Consider the following 17,238-nt stretch of genomic DNA (forward strand, 5'->3'; position numbering starts at 1 on the left):
TTCTCCGAAAATAAGTAAATGCAATTAAAAAATATTACCAGAAAACATAACTGTTTTGTTTTTGTTTTTTGTTTTTTTATTGTTAAACATGTTTTTTTTTTTTTTGTTTCTCTTAGAAATAGTTTCTTTTTTTTTTTTCTCTCAAAAACATAAAAAAAAAAAAAAAAAAAACTTTAGCAGAAAAGTTCATATTACTATCTATGTAATTGGTTCCTTTTATTTGTGCTTCCTTTTATTTGTGCACATGCATTTTAAAGCTATGACGATCTATTGGCTTTGGAGTTAAGAAATCTATAATGGAGGGAACAAGTCATCAGTCACACACAAAAACTTTAGCAATTTCATTTTAATTTCAAGAGCCACTCTCCATTTGCTTTCGACACTCTTTCCTTGCCTCTTTTGTTAAGCTACAGAATCAAGTAGTGTACCTTGTAAAATGCCCATTTAATGGATGCATAAAGGAGAGCCAAATTCCATTGTCATTATTTATGAATGCACAAAAGAGAGCTGATTCATTGTCATATCTCAATGTAGTAAAGCCAATTACCATGGATTTCCTCAGAAGCATGAGTGTAATTCGCATCCAAAATCATCGTCATCTCCTGGCTATGGGCGATTATTGCGTCCATTGTCCAAACAGGTCTCATCATCACCAAGCTTACCAAATAGGTAAATAACCATCCTGAGGCACCAAGACAAGAACTGGCTTGTACACGATTCTCTGCAGCTCATTCTTATACAGGGATTCTGAATTGTTCAAGCAGCTGCCAAACAAAGTCCTTTCATGATACTCATGGTAGAACAAGCTTTATACATTAACCTAAGGGTTTGAGACCGGTTCATGTAGTTATTCTTGCACAATGAAGGTTTCCCTCATTCCTTGGGGAAATACCAATTTACCAGGCACTCAGCTAGTTTTAAGCTAGTTTCAATAAGCTAGAAGCTTTTGGCTCTAACACATTTTGTGAGACCATAGTTTGAACATACAATTTTGTCTAAACAACGAAATCCTCGTAGTTAAATGCTGATGTTAATTAGACTAAAGGGGCCCTTAAGGCCCCTTTTTGCAGGGATCATTTCATCAATTTGTACAACCTTTGGCAGATGACCAATTTCAAGCAAAAATATTTCCTAAAACTAAGGTGCTTGCATTTGAAAATAGTAAAAAGAGAGCAGAGCCATTTTCTTGTAGATAAAAACAATTATAATAATAACCCCCTAGAAGGGGTGTTCAATCCAGGTATAATATAAGGAGACATTCCCCGATCTCCCAACAAAACAAAACATAAAATGAAGCGAAGGATATAGTACATCTTAAGGATAGGCTAGTCATGAATGAAACTTGCACCAAAAAAAAAAAAAATCCATTTTTTATTAGATCTTTCAGACCATCCAAATAAAGTGTTCATAAAAACAGGAAAAGAAACATGTGTAATATTTATAAATACCATGGAGTTCTTAGGCTGACAAATGTTTCAGAACTGCATTGGTAGAGAGAAGTGTAAACCGCTTTTGCATAGATTGTACATATGGGTACCCGAGAACTGATAGGATGTTGCCAGGCTTGGAGAAGGAAAGTACTTCATACCAGACCTGGTCGTTCTCATCCAGCTCAATTGAAAAACGCTCTTCCCCAGCCTGTTTTCAACAAAATCCCATGTAATATTAGCACACATCATGATTTAACCGTTTCAGGGAAGAAAAAACCATGCGCCAAAGTTGAAAAGACTAAACAAGCAGATAAAATGAATCCATGTGAAAGGAGAAGTTTGATTTTATCCTAAAAAGAGAAAGCATAGGAAACTCACTATTAAACTTCCTGCTGAAAGTTTGTGATTGACATGTCAGAATTATGCAGATATAAGGAAAAACTGTAACTGTATTATTGTGTTTAAGGTTATAATTAATTGATATTATATAAAAATTTTGGCAGATTTACGATTGCTCAACTATAGCAATGCCAGAAAAAGAAAAAAAAAAGGCTTTTAGCACCTAAGTCTTTCATGCCCTACTTGAATTGACAGAAGGGTGCAACCAAGTGAACCAATGCAACAGAATAAATCCATCCATCTAAGCTAAAAAGTTAAGTGCCATCAGGAGCCTCTGCATTTAGTACGCCATGAATGACTTTTATTCTCTTGCCAGAATCTAGCAACCAGCGCATATGAGAAATTGCATCCAACAGGGAACAATTACATAACCATATGTAAATGCATTGCATATGTAACATGACTGAACAGGCCTACTCCAGAAAGCAGGATTCAAATTTATCCTGCATAGTCAATAAGGATCAGGTTAGAAGATTCTAATCATTTTCTTTAATTTCATTGTTTTGGTTGAGGAAGCAAGAAGGTCATTGGTTTGGCTTCCTTTTCTAAGTTCAACTAGGGTTTCTACCCATTTTATATGGGCTAAGCAGATCAAACAATACAATCATGAAAGAGGTTATCTGGGCTCATCTTCCTCATGGATAATCTCTAATATCAAACAAATACACTCATCAGTGCCAGATTACAGAGTTTTGAATTTATAGACGTATGAGCTCAGAGCTGCATCAAACAATAAATAGAGATTTCTACTAACCAAGTTCCAAATTACGACAAGTCATTCAATAATAAGCAAGCTAACTTTGATTTGTTAAGGTCCAACAGAAAAAGGAAGTAAAGAGAAGGAATGAAATTGGAAAGAAACAGCTATGCCACAGAAAGCAGACTGCAAAAAATAATTAGCAAGTGGTTGACTATAATCTTACCGTCATGCCCAAGGAAATTAAAAAGCGGAAATCTATATGAGTTGATTTTATGGATCAAACTGAGATTTAATAAGTTCTGTGATTATTCTATGGCTAGCTCTTAATTGATGCCAACCGTTTATGAATAAGCACCGGCTTCTTAGAAGGTCGGTTGGTGCAAGGAAGGGGGCCTGCTAATTCTTAGCACAACACTGCTTGATGGAACCAAATCGAAAAACGGGTCAGAGATATGCATCCAGACATTTTCCACCAGTCTAACTAGAATTACCATAGGAACATAAACATAAAATGATACAAATAGCCACACATGTTCATAACAAAACATCCACAACACCAATCAATTACATAACAAAACCATTCATGTCGCATGAAAATATAACTACAGCATGAGATAGTCAACATTTAAGATGATGCCATTTTAACTCCTTGCTTTGCCAAAAAGATAAGAGAAAAAATAAGAAATGAGTATACTCATTTTGGTAAATAAACCCCTTGTTTTCGGGAATCAAACTTTGCCGTGTTTTGTTCTATTTCTGGTTTCTATTCCTTATAATAGAACAAAATACAGCAAAATTTGATTCCCAAAAAAAAAAAGGGGTTTATTCACCAAACAATAATATCAGAAGACATTTTGTTCTGGCAAATCAAGGGGGTCTAACCACGTCTGTGATTTCTATTTCAAAACAATGAAAACGGATAATATTTCAATCAGCAAGGAGGCACTAACCAGGAGGTGACCATGAAGGGTGCCACTGCCGAACCCAAATGAGGCAATGGCCTTGTTAGCATTTTTCTTTTCATCCACATACACTACCTCAAGAGGCATCATCGTCCATGGAAGGAACGTTTTGGTACAAACGCAAAACTTCACCCCTTTTCGAATCGGAGTTGTTGGGTCGACAAACGCCCAGTCAAATGCAAAATGCCTGCAAGTCAAAATCAACCTTACAATCAGAGTCTTCCTCTGAAAAAGAGCTTCTGGGTAACTAAGAAGATGTAAGGGTAGAAACCTCCAGTTCTCAAGAGCAACCTTGCCCTTCTCATAGGTATCAAGACCCGAACCCACTAAAATGCGAGCATGGTTGACAAAAAATCCAGCTTCTGAGAGCTCCTTGTCTTCTTTGAGCTGAGACGCTGGCTTGGTAGTAAATCCTTTGTACTTGGAATCATAGTTGATGCCACCAGACCTAATGATGTATATGCGTATCAGACATAAATATAATGATAACGGGTATTCATTCATTCAACCAACTGTGGAAGAAGAATCAAAGTTACAGAGAGAGTATGTTCTACTTTTCAAGGCAAGCCTTCTGTTTCTGAGGAGAAGGGCGAGACCAGAGCAAGAATACCATCTTCAAACTATCAATGATAATAATAACAAATTAAATTAAAGGTTGGGAGATTGGAAGAAGATGGGTTGCAGATAGAAAGGGAAAATCTAATTGAATGAAAATCAGCAGTCAACTTTACCTTTTGCACAGAAATACCTCACCCTTCACACTCGAATTCGACCTTGAAGATGAATTCAGTTCAGTTCATATCTTCGCTCTCCAGACCCAGACTTGGCTCTTTATATGCTGACTGGATCCTTATCATTTCATGAATAATGTTTTTTAAGGGTTGTTTTAAAAATAATTATACAAACATATGCTTAAACATAAAAATCATTTTTAAAATATATTTAAAAATAATAAAATTATTTTAATTTTTTAAATAAAATTTTATTTTATAAATTATTAAATAACAATTTTAAAAAAATATTCTAAAAAATAATTACCAAATAAAGCTAAATAATTAGAAAACAATTTTTAATCTCAAAAACATAAAATAAGGCATTTTTTTAATAAAATATATTGGCTAATTTTAGTTGACTTCACTTATAGTAAAAAATAATTATACATATATAAAAAATGATTGAAAATAAAATGCAAGGTTTATTTTTTTAAAATAAGAAATTGTAAAAAATCTTGTTTTACAAATATTATAATATAATTTTTAAAAACAATTATTAAAAACAATTTTCTAAAACACTTCCCAAACAAAATCTTTACTTCAATTTTCAATACCTTTTCTAACATGAAAATTATTTTAAAATTTTCAAAGATGAAAATTATTTTATTCTAAAATATATTCTTTTATCTTGATTAAATTTCACAATAGTGTTTCATAATGATTTTAAAAAATATTTTTAATTTTTATTAATAACAGTTCAAAATTTTAATATTTCAAATAATAAAAAAACTAAAAATACTTTCTAAAATTATTAACAAATATACTTTAAATATACTATCATTTTTTTAAAATAAACAAGTTAAATTATATTTATAATTTTCAAAATTAAAAACTATTTTAAAAAAATTATATTATCCCACAAATGTTCTTCTTACACTCAATTAGATTTTGTTTACATTTTTAGATTTACAAAAACCATTTAAATATATTATTATATTTTAAAATAAATAAAATTCTCATTTAAATTTAAAAAAAAAAAAAAAAATCTTCTCCATTTGAAACTAGTCATCCTAGCAATCCAACTTTTCTTATAAAAAGCTTGTTTCTTAAGACTTAAGATGCATTTAGAGGATATAACTTAATAAGCAAAAGCGTAACTTTTTCAAAAGGTGGCTATCAAAAAAGCTTTTGAAATTTTACTTTTACCTTTTCAGTTACGATGACAGGGAAACAAATTCATGTCATCTACTTCTCCATGTTCATTCTTTAGACCTTGTGTCTGCAACTCTTTGAGAGTTAAAAATCATAGGAAATTACAGTCTAATACTAAGAAACCAAGCATAATATCCCATGCCTTAAAGATTCAGAAGCACAATCCTTTCACCCAATATATATATGCTTAAAAGTTGAACCAAAGAAACCATTATAATATCCAAAAAAACTCCAGATCAGAAGCACCATCTAAGAACTAAAGCTTAATGCTACACACTGCATTCCATAACATCTGCGAAATACCCTTTTGACAACTTACCTGCAAAGATCATATCCAGACAAGAATGCTTAGTTATAGAATAAAAAAACAGTTCTTTCTTCAATATGAAGCTGCTTACCTTTTGATATAAACAGAAAATCTTTCAAAACCTCACCTGCAAGGATCAAAAAAAGAAAAAAGAAAAAGAGGAGATATTAGATCCTCTAAACCATGGCAACAAATGCATTCATGTCACAAGTGCTAGATCTTGATAATGTTCTGCATATCCATATTTAAATTTCATGCAAGCCTTGGTTCGATTACTTAGTGTCCAATTCAGGAAGACAAGTCAGGGGACATTTTGTATAAATATGCACAAAGAAACTGAAAAGCATACATGATTTCAATGAGATATTATGCTCTATATAGCAGATATATATAGATATATGACAAAATAAAAGGTCTACAAGCCACCCTGTTTAGGCTATTCTCAGTGCCAATGGAAAATCAACAACAGGAATCCTGTTAGAAATGGAGAAAACCAGTGAGATTTTAAAACTAGAATAGTCCATACTTGCATTGAGCTTCTTTGTGCCCTGAGCCAAGCTGGGGGTGGCCAAAAGATCTTAGAATACCCTGGGAAAGCCGATAGTGGCCTAGCAATGCGCTGCTCTAAATCGAATATGCCAGCATCGAACCCGGGACGATCATCATCTTCTTCACAGAAACAGTATTCGGTGAAATAAACGCAGTTCCCCTTGAATCAAGGGAAGTCAGTAGACGAGAGAGAAAAGGTGCGGTCATCATCCACAAACAACACTCGGTCGCCAATGTCGCTTACCCAATCCCACTTCTGCTCCTCCTCAATGAACTTAAAGACCTCAAAATGAACAGGATAATCCGGGACAACAGAAACTATGTCGCTATAATTATTACAAAAGGTTTCTACGTACTTATCAACCAAAAACAGTTCCCCAAATGACTCCACAAAATGCCTGTGATTACCCCTGCTCCCATGCACCGGAGACGCAAGCTCTGTGGCTTTCAGAGAGTCAGCATCAATCACCACGATTCTTCCTATATAATCAATAGCATAGAATCTCCCCTTATAGTATATAACATCGTCAAAATGAGATTTCTCTGCTCCATCATCTATCAAACTCCATTTCTTCTCCCCCAATCTCCATAGAGCCAGCCCCCCTCTAATATGAATCATCATCAAACCATACTCATCACCCTTCGAGAACATAATTACTTTCGTGATCAAAATAGATTTGAACTCAAACCTAGTAATAGGCTTACCCCGAACATCAAACAAACGAAGACCATAAGTTTTACCAACTTCACGGACTCGAAAGTCAAGCGTGTTGAGAACCTTGGGGAAATTTTTGGGCAGATGCTGGATGGGGCGTCTGGAGAGGGTGTCCATAAGACGGACTTTCCCTGGTTTAGGCTCCTTCAACTTAATCAACAGGGCCTCTTTGGAATCTGGGGTTTGGCGGAGTGGTTGAAGATAATAGAGAGTGGACTCGATGAGGGAAAAGGAGACGCGAGGGTTGCGGGTGTCGGGGTCACTGATGTTGAGGTTTGCAATGGAGTCAATGGGGTACGGGAGTTTCAGAGACAAGAGAGGGTTTTTGCTGGGAAAGGTAGGGGAAACGGACGACATCCATGAAGAGCAGACGCTGCGGAAACGGAGAAAATCGATGCGGGTGTCGAGGCGTCCGGCGATCTTCGCTAGCAGATCCTTCGGGAGATGGGACCACTGCCCTGCATCGCTCTCCATTTTCTGCCTTCTTTGCAAACCTTAGAACGGAGAGGTGACCGGCGAACAGAAGAAAAAGGCCGCCTGCATGGTGGCGTGGGGTGGATGGACACGTTTCGGCAGATTTAGGGGGACAGTGAGGCAGGCAAACAGTTGGATCATATATAAATACATTTTTATTTAATTTTTTTCATTAAAATACCAATTTGATGTTTCCACGTTTCCATTTTTGAATTCATTTTTCTAAAAATGAAAATGAAAAATATCATTCAAATATTAAATAAAAATACAAAACAATCTTAAAAAGCTTTTATAAAAATCTTTTTCAAATAAATTTGGTCACAGATAATTATATTAATAAATCTATTTTAAGAAAAAAAATAACTCTTAAATATAAATCTTTTATTTGAAAATTTTTAACGAACTTTAATCATATGTTTTTTTAGGAGGAATCAAGATGATTTATTTTTTTTAATCTTTTCTTTCTATTTGTGTTTTTAACGAAAACTTTTTTATATATATATTTTTTTCAAATTAATGTTATTTCAAATTAACAAGTCATAAGTCATAACATATATGTCAACTCGGAACTCACTATTTTCGAAGATATATATATAAATCGAAAAAACTTTCAAGTACAAACCCTTATGTCTTTTTTTTTCATGGAATCTAAATATTGGGGATGTTGATTGTGCTAATTAAAAATAAAATATTAAACATAAAATTTATTTTAAATTTTGAAATATTTTAAGTTTTTAAATAAATTTTTATTTTATAAAACATTGATTATCGGTTTTTAAAAACTGTTTTTTGAAATTATTTTTAAAAATAATTACAAAATAAATTTTTTATCTTAAAAATATAAAATAAGACATTTTTAATAAAATATATTAGTTAGTTTTTGTAGACTTCACTTATTTATTGTAAAAAATAATTATATAAATATAAAAAAATAATTAAAAAAGTACAACGATAATATTTATTTTAAAAAAATACTTAAAAATAAAATAAAAAATCAGTAAAAATACTTGTTTTACAAATATTATAAAATAGTTTTTAAAAACCATTATAGAAAACCATTTTCTAAAACACTTCCCCAACAATATCTTTGTTTTGATTTTTAATATGTTTTCTCATATGTAAAAAATTTCAAAGATGAAAATTATTTTATTCAAAAATATATTTCTTTACCATGATTAGATTTCAAAATCTCCATAAATGTCATATTAAATATACTGCCATTTTATAAAATAGACAAGTTAAATTATATTTGTAATTTTCAAAATTTAAATTTATTTTAAAAAAATTATATTATCCCACAAATGTTCTTACAATCTATTAGATTTTGTTTACATTTTACCTTATCCATTATTACCTATCATATTTCATTTTGTTATTTTTCTCCCTCACAATTTTTTTTGTTATAAAACTTTTTTTAATTTAAGAATGCATGCAATAGTGATTTTAAGAAGTGTTTCCGACTTTTCTAAAACAACCGCTATCAAATGCACTCTAAATTTTTTTTCACTCACTTATCTCTCCATATTTATGGTTTTGAAACTATTAACTCACACATTGATTAAAAGGGGTGAAATAACTCCCGATTTATAACATTTATTTCAAAAATGAGTTCCAATATCGAAAAAAATAGATTTACAAATTTGAAATCATTTCATCCCTTTTAATCAACTAATTTTTTTAGATGTCTCTTTGTTTTCAATTACTGGCACCCATAACGACAAAGCAACTCTTCTCCATGGAGAATAGATTAAAATCTGTTCCTTCACGACAATGGGACAGGAGAACTAGATGCCTGACAAAGTCATGTCATCTACTCCTCCATGTTCATTCTTTAGACCTTGTGTCTGCCACTCTTGAGAGTTCAAAATCATAGGAAATTTCAGTCTAATACTAAGAAACCAAGCATAACATCCCAGGCCTTAAAAGATTCAGAAGCACAATCCAGTCACCCAAGAAATAGATCCTTAAAAGTTGAACTAAAGAAATCATTATAGTATCCAAAAACTCCAGAAATTCAGAAGCACCATCTACTTAGCTGAAACCAAAGCCCAAAAAAGAACTAAAGCTTAATGCTACCCACTGCATTCCATATCTACAACTGCAAAATACCCTTTTGACAGCTTACCTGCAAAGATCATATCCAGACAAGAATGCTTAGTTATAGAATAAAAAAACAGTTGTTTCTTCAATATGGAGCTGCTTACCATTTCATATAAACAGAAAATCTTTCAAAACCTCACCTGCAAGGATCAAAAAAGAGAGAGGAGATATTATATCCTCTAAACCATGGCAACAAATGCATTCATATCACAAGTGCAAAATCTTGATAATGTTCTGCATATCCTTATTTAAATTTCATGCAAGCCTTGGTTCGATTACTTAGTGTCCAATTCAGGAAGACAAGTCAGGGGACATTTTGTATAAATATACACAAAGAAACTGAAAAGTATACATGATTTCAATGAGATATTATGCTCTATAGAGCAGATGTATAGATATATGACAAAATAAAAGGTCTACAAGTCACCCTTTACCAAATTGAATACAACTACAAACAGGTTTAGGCTATTCTCAGTGCCAGTGGAAAATCAACAACAAGAATCCTGTTAGAAATGGAGAAAACCAGTGAGATTTTAAAACTAGAATAGTCCATACTTGCATTTAGCTTCTTTGTGCAGGCGGGCGTGGCCTGAGCCAAGCTGGGGGTGGCCAAAAGATCTTAGAATACCCTGGGAAAGCTGATAGTGGCCCAGCAATGCGCTCCTCTAAATCGAATATGCCAGCATCAAACCCGGGACGATCATCATCTTCTTCACAGAAACAGTCTTCGGTGAAATAAACGCAGTTCCCCTTGAATCCAGGGAAGTCGGTAGACGAGAGAGAAAAGGTGCGGTCATCGCCCACAAACAACACTCTGTCGCCAATGTCGCTTACCCAATCCCACTTCTGCTCCTCCTCAATGAACTTAAAGACCTCGAAATGAACAGGATAATCCGGGACATCAGCAACTATGTCGCTATAATCATTACAAAAGATTTGAAGTTCATCATCTAGGTACTTATCAACCAAAAACAGTTCCCCAAATGACTCCACAAAATGCTTGTGAGTACCCCTGCTACCATGCACCGGAGACGCAAGCTCTGTGGCTTTCAGAGAGTCAGCATCAATCACCACGATTCTTCCTTTATAATCAATAGCATAGAATCTCCCCTTATAGTATATAACATCGTCAAAATGAGATTTCTCTGCCCCATCATCTATCAAACTCCATTTCTCCTCCCCCAATCTCCATAGAGCCAGCCTCCCTCTAATATGAATCATCATCAAACCATACTCATCACCCTTCGAGAACATAATTACTTTCTTGATCAAAATAGATTTGAACTCAAAGCTAGTAATAGGCTTACCCCGAACATCAAAGAAACGAAGACCATAAGCTTTACCAACTTCACGGACTCGAAAGTTGAGGGTATTGAGAACCTTGGGGAAATTTTTGGGCAGATGCTGGATGGCGCATCTGGAGAGGGTGTCCAGAAGACGGACTTTCCCTGGTTTAGGCTCCTCCAACTTAACCAACAGGGCCTCTTTGGAATCTGGGGTTTGGCGGAGTGGTTGAAGATAAAAGAGAGTGGACTCGATGAGGGAAAAGGAGCCGCGAGGGTTGCAGGTGTCGGGGTCACTGATGTTGAGGTTGGCATTGGAGGCAATGGGGTACGGGAGTTTCAGAGACAAAAGAGGGTTTTTGCTAGGAAAGGTAGGGGAAACGGACGACATCCATGGAGAGCAGACGCCGCGGAAATGGAGAAAATCGATGCGGGTGTCGAGGCGTTCGGCGATCTTCGCTAGCAGATCCTTCGGGAGATGGGACCACTGCCCTGCATCGCTCTCCATTTTCTGCCTTGCTTTGCAAACCCTAGAACGGAGAGGTGACCAGCAATCAGAAGAAAAAGGCCGCCTGCATGGCGGAGTGGGGTGGATGGACACGTTTCGCAGATTTAGCGGGACAGTTGGAGGCAAACAAACCGTGGGATCATATATAAATAATTTTTTTTTAAATGACAAAAAAAAAAAAAGTGAGATTATTTTCTTAAATTTCAAATGAATATTCTTTTGGAAATGGATCGCAAAAATATCAAATTTCGATCGTTAAGTGTTTATATCGCTTAATATTTGATTTCAAATAATATGAAATTGTTGTAAAATTATAAAGTGGAAGGAGAAGAAAATAAGAAAGAGAAATTAGAATGTAAGAAGATAATAGAATGCACGGGAAAACTCTATTAAAATTCATTAGAGGTATTTCCCTTTTATAGAAAGTTACACAATATATTTATGAATGATCATGCATAAGTTACCATAGTGGTATAGAATCTCATATTTTATAACACTCCTCGTTGGATGATTATAAGAATATGTCTCATTAAAACCTTATTAGGAAAAGCCCTAGTGAAGGAAAAAGAGTACAATATTCTTTTAAATTACTATAATTGCCTCGTTAAAAACCTTCCCAATGGAATAAAACTTGGACGAAGGGAAAAAGAGTGCAGTATATCCATATTATCATCCTCTCCCTCATGTAAACATGATTATGATTTCTTCAACATTTCAAATGGTAGATCTCTCAATCTTCACATTCCAAAGTCATACCTTAACTTTTTCAATGCGGTCGAAGGTAACGCCTTTGTGAATAGATCTGCTAGATTATTGCATGACCGAATCTGTTAAACGTCGGTCTCACCTTTCTTTTGGAGCTCATGAGTAGAAAAGAATTTATGAGAAATATGCTTAGTTTTGTCACCTTTTATGAATCCTCCTTTAATTTGTGCAATACAAGCAACATTATCTTCATGTAACTTGGTTACATTGCCTCTGATGGAAGGTAGTCCACATGTTTCTTGAATATGTTGGATCATTGACCTTAGTCATACATGACTTGCTTCATGAATTGCAAGAATTTATGAATGATTTGATGATGTGACTACCATTGTTTGTTTGATAGATCTCCATGAGATAGCAGTATCACTGTAATTAACACACATACCATGTTTGTGACTTACCTTTATATGGATCTGAAAAATATTATGCATCTGCATATCGAAGCAATTGTTATTTTGATTCTCTTGAGTAAAATAAACTCATACTAGTAGTTCTGCAAAGATAATACAATATATGTTTGATACCATTCCAATGTCTTCGAGTTGAAGCGGAACTATATCTTGCTAATAAATTGACAAAAAAAAAAGAATGTTTGGACGTATACAATTGGCAAGATATATAAGTGCACCAATAGCACTAAGATATGATACTTCAAGGCCAAGTAATTCTTCATCCTTTTTCGCAAGGACGAAATGGGTCCTTTTTCACATCAAGTGATTGGACAACCATTAGAGAACTTAAAGGATGCGCTTTATCCATATAAAAATACTTCAAAACTTTCTTAATGTATGTTGATTGATGTATTAAAACTCCATTTTGAAAATACTCGATCTACAAGTCGAGATGAAATTTTGTTTTTCCAAGATCTTTCATCTCAAATTGTTTTTTCAAGTAATTTGTTGTTCTTATGAGCTCTTCGGGAGTTCCAACAAGATTTAAGTCATCAACATACACTACAATAATTACAAATTCGATTTCTGATTTCTTAATGAAGATGCATTGATATATAAAGTTATTCACATACCCTTTTTTTAGCAAGTATTCGCTAAGTCGATTGTACCACATGCATCCAGATTGCTTTAATCCATGCAAAGATCGTTGTAACTTGATTGAGTACATGTTACAAGGCTTTGTACAATTTGCTTCAGGCAATTTAAATCTTTCAGGGATTTTCATGTATATATCATTATTCATGGATTCATATAAATATGTTGTAATAACATTCATGAGACGCATATCTAGTCCTTTTGGGACTACCAAATTAATTAAGAAACGAAATGTGATTACATCCATGATGGGAGAAAATGTTTCCTCATAATCAATACTAGGTTTCTGCGAGAAATCTTGTGCTACTAATCGCACTTTATATCTTATGATCTCATTATTCTCATTGCGTTTTCGTACAAATACCCATTTGTACCCAACAGGCTTTACATCTTCAGGTGTTTGGACTATAGGTCCAAAAACTTCTCATTTTGTTAATGAGTTTAACTTTGTCTATGTAACTTCTTTCCATTTTGGCCAATCATTTCTATGTCGGCATTCTTCCACATTTCGTGGTTTAAGATCTTCATCATTTCTTATGGAGACCACTTGGAAAGAGAAAATAATATTATTTTGATCCCATTTTTCTCCCATGTATGCATAACTTACTGAGATCTCACAATTTTCAGGTACCTATGCCTCTTTAAGGGCTTCTCATTCAATATGTGCCTCTTCAAGGGCTTCTTGTTCAATATATGTGTCTCTTCAAGGGCTTCTTGTATTATTTGTGTCTCTTCTAGGGCTATAGATTTATCAATTTTAAATTGATCAGTCATTTTGATGGTCTCTTATAGAGTGACAAGTTTTTCTTGGGTTCTCTTCTTCCGGGAAGTTACATCCTTTGAGCCGACAAGTCTACCACGCTTCAGGCGTATCTTAGATTAGTTTGTTAACTGTCCTATAGGGACATCAATCCGTGCTGGAGTATTTGCAGCCGAGATATATGACTTTGTCACTTTCTTTGTATCAATGAATGCATCTTGTAATTTATTTGCAAGATTTTGTAAATGAATGATCCTTTGAACTTCTAGTTCACATTGATTTGTATGAGGATCAAGATGAGTCAAAGTCAATGCATTCTAAATAATTTCACGTCGTTCTTCTGAAACTAACTCTTCTCCCCTTAACGGTGGGAAAATTGTCTTATTAAAATGATAATCTACACAACATGTCATTCTACCTTTTAAGTATATAGGTAGACTAGTCACTCAATAAAAACTTCTGGTTTTATAATGTACATTCATATGACCTTTTACCCTAGGGGACCAAGTTGGTCTTACAAGATTCTTCTAGATCTATCGTCGTATAAAGTGTCATTCACATGGAATCAAATACTACTAGTGACATAGTATAAGCTCTTCTGGAGCCTTTAATTAGGTTTCTATCACCTTATATAGTATTAACATGATTTGTCATCGATATTGTGCAATTAATAAGACAAGAGTTTCATCAAAGTAGCAAGTCATAAGACATTGTCATAAAGACTTCATCTTTATAGAGTTGAATAAATATTATCATAGAGAAAAAGTTAAGATCAATGGAAAAGTATTAGTCATCGATGATAACTTAACTTAATAAGTTGTGTAAAAGTAATGAGAGCATATATAACAGAATAAAACAAATATGAAAAGAAAATTTAAAGTTATATATTTCGTAAGTATCTCATACATTTGATTTTGTAAGTGTGGAGCAATTTATACATGAAATAACTAGGAAGTATTTCAATAATTAGACTAATTGTAGTAATGGATCAAGGTATGAGAGAGATCCATGTATCTTCAAGTATAAATAAAGAAAAGAATTTAAATCTTGTTTTTGGGACAATATTGCATTCACTTCAGGGAATGATTAAAATCTAGTTGGACGAGACTTGTGATTTCTCATCAAAAGCTCATTTTTGTTAAACCTTCATGGAGATGACGAAGGAAAATAAGTGTTTTTGCGCGATCCTGCAAAGATGCTTGATTTCCTTCTTTGATCATAGCTCCAAGATTCATTGACAATTTTGTTTTGAATAACTTCTGGTTATACAAGAGAATTAGAAATTGTATGCATAACTTCTAGTTATGAAACAATTGTTAATAAAAATTGTTTTCTATAATTTCTGTTGTGAAAAATAAATGAGTACGAAATAAAAATTAAATCTAATATTTTTCATAACTTTGAGTTATGATTATTTTGTCAATATAAGAAAATATTCAAATTTGTACATAGTTTTAGGCTATGAACTATTTATGTATAACTTCTAGTTACACAATATAATGAAAATAAATTAAAGAAATTAAAAGTTAATATCTTTCATAGCTTCAAGCCATGATTATTTTCTCAGAACAAGAAAATATTTAAATTTGTACATAGCTTCAGGCTATGAACTATTTTTTTATATAAATTTGTATATAGTTTCAGGCTATGAACTATTCATTAGCTAGATTTGTGCATAGCTTCGGGTTATGAACTTTCATTATGTAGATTTGTACATAATTTCAGGCTATGAACATTTATTTATTTATTTATTTATTTATTTATTTATTTTATAGTTTCTAGCTATAATATTGTTTGGTATAACTTCTAGTTATACCGTATAATTAAAAATAAATAATTAAAGATCATATACATAACTCCTGGTCATGTATTTGTAATTTTATAATTTTCCATATAACTTTTGGTTATAGGGATTGCACATATTTTTCATAACTTCTGATTATGAATTTACCTTATAATTTATAATTTATGATTATAGGGATTGTACATATTTTTCATAACTTCTGGTTATGAATTTACCCTATAATTTATAATTTATGATTATAGGGATTGTACATATTTTTCATAACTTCTGGTTATGAATATACACTATAATTTATAATTTACCCCATAACTTCTAGTTATAGGGATTATACATATTTATGTATTCAAATAAAATATATGAAAATAGAGATCAAAAGGTAATAAAATAGAAAATCATGATATAAGTTTATCACATACCTTTTTATGAGAAAGAAGAGAGAAAATTTTTCTATTTCTCTAAAGGGAAAAACGTCTTTCTATTTCTCTAAAGAGAAGAACGTTTTTCTTATTTCTTTTGTAGAGACTATTCATGCTTTCTTATTTCTTTTGTAGAGACTATTTGTGCTGATAACGTGTTATAAAATTATAAAGTAGAAGGATAAGAAAATAAGAAAGAGAAATTAGAATGCAAGAAGAAAATAGAATGTACAGGAAAACTCTATTAAATTCATTAGGGGTCTCTCCCTTTTATAGAGAGTTATACAAGATATTTATGGATGATCATCCATAAGTTATTATGGTGGTACAAAATCTCATATTTATAACATAAATAATGTTTTACTTTTATTAATATTTTTTTTTAATATTTGTGTTCTTTTGGTTTTATTTTCATTTTTATTTAATTCGTTTCATTAAAATACCAAGATGTTTTTACGTTTCCATTTTTGGATTCATTTTTCTAAAAATGAAAATGAAAAATATCATTCAAATATTAAATGAAAATACAAAACAATCTTAAAAAGCTTTTATAAAAATCATTTTCAAATAAATTTTGGTCACAGATAACAATATTAATAAATCTATTTTAAGAAAAAAAATCACTCTTAAATATAAATCTTTTATTTGAAATTTTTTAATGAACTTTAATTATATATTTGTAGGAGGAATCAAGATGACTTTTTTTTTTTTTAATATTTTCTTTTTATGTGTGTTTTTAATGAAAGTGATTTTTATATTTTTTTTCAAATTAATGTTATTTAAAATTACCTAGTCATAAATTACTGAGTCATAAATCATAACATACATGTTAATCCAAAACCAACTATTTTCAATTATATAATGAAAAATCTTTTATACACAAATCCTTATGATTTTGCATAGAATCCAAATATCGGGGTGTTGATTGCGCGAACAACAATGGGTAAATCAAGATATTTAACCAACGACAAAATTTACAACAACTAACAAATAATAAATATTTAATGAGTAGAATATCAATTAAAAAAGTTAAAATTATAAATTTACAAATATTAAACTTGAAATAGATTTTTAAAATGATTTATTTTAAAATTA

The 17,238-nt window shown here is 32.3% G+C and overlaps 3 protein-coding genes across 4 annotated transcripts; all 3 read right to left on the reverse strand.

Annotated features, from left to right (window-relative positions):
• Window positions 1–1,350: 1,350 nt before the first annotated feature.
• Window positions 1,351–4,326, reverse strand: LOC117913099 (UPF0548 protein At2g17695). Of its 2 annotated transcripts, none has more exons than XM_034828017.1 (5): window positions 4,223–4,326; window positions 4,046–4,111; window positions 3,763–3,939; window positions 3,480–3,678; window positions 1,351–1,638 (listed from the first exon to the last, which is right to left on the reverse strand). In XM_034828017.1, the coding sequence occupies exons 2-5, from the start codon at window positions 4,102–4,104 to the stop codon at window positions 1,459–1,461; spliced, it is 615 nt and encodes a 204-aa protein (XP_034683908.1). In that variant the 5' UTR covers window positions 4,105–4,111; window positions 4,223–4,326; the 3' UTR covers window positions 1,351–1,458. The 2 variants fall into 2 exon arrangements, with proteins under 2 accessions (XP_034683908.1, XP_034683909.1); XM_034828018.1 differs by having other exon boundaries at window positions 4,245–4,267.
• A 1,927-nt stretch (window positions 4,327–6,253) lies between these two features.
• Window positions 6,254–7,473, reverse strand: LOC117912292 (F-box protein SKIP23-like). The gene has a single exon (XM_034826827.1). The coding sequence runs from the start codon at window positions 7,459–7,461 to the stop codon at window positions 6,439–6,441; it is 1,023 nt and encodes a 340-aa protein (XP_034682718.1). The 5' UTR covers window positions 7,462–7,473; the 3' UTR covers window positions 6,254–6,438.
• Window positions 7,474–9,331: 1,858 nt separating this feature from the next.
• Window positions 9,332–11,433, reverse strand: LOC117912291 (F-box protein SKIP23-like). Its single transcript, XM_034826826.1, has 3 exons — window positions 10,117–11,433; window positions 9,666–9,701; window positions 9,332–9,586 (listed from the first exon to the last, which is right to left on the reverse strand). Exon 1 carries the CDS (start codon window positions 11,350–11,352, stop codon window positions 10,123–10,125), a length of 1,230 nt encoding a protein of 409 aa, XP_034682717.1. The 5' UTR covers window positions 11,353–11,433; the 3' UTR covers window positions 9,332–9,586; window positions 9,666–9,701; window positions 10,117–10,122.
• Window positions 11,434–17,238: the final 5,805 nt, after the last annotated feature.

The sequence above is a fragment of the Vitis riparia genome, chromosome 4, assembly GCF_004353265.1.
Source record: "Vitis riparia cultivar Riparia Gloire de Montpellier isolate 1030 chromosome 4, EGFV_Vit.rip_1.0, whole genome shotgun sequence".
NCBI lineage: Eukaryota > Viridiplantae > Streptophyta > Magnoliopsida > Vitales > Vitaceae > Vitis > Vitis riparia.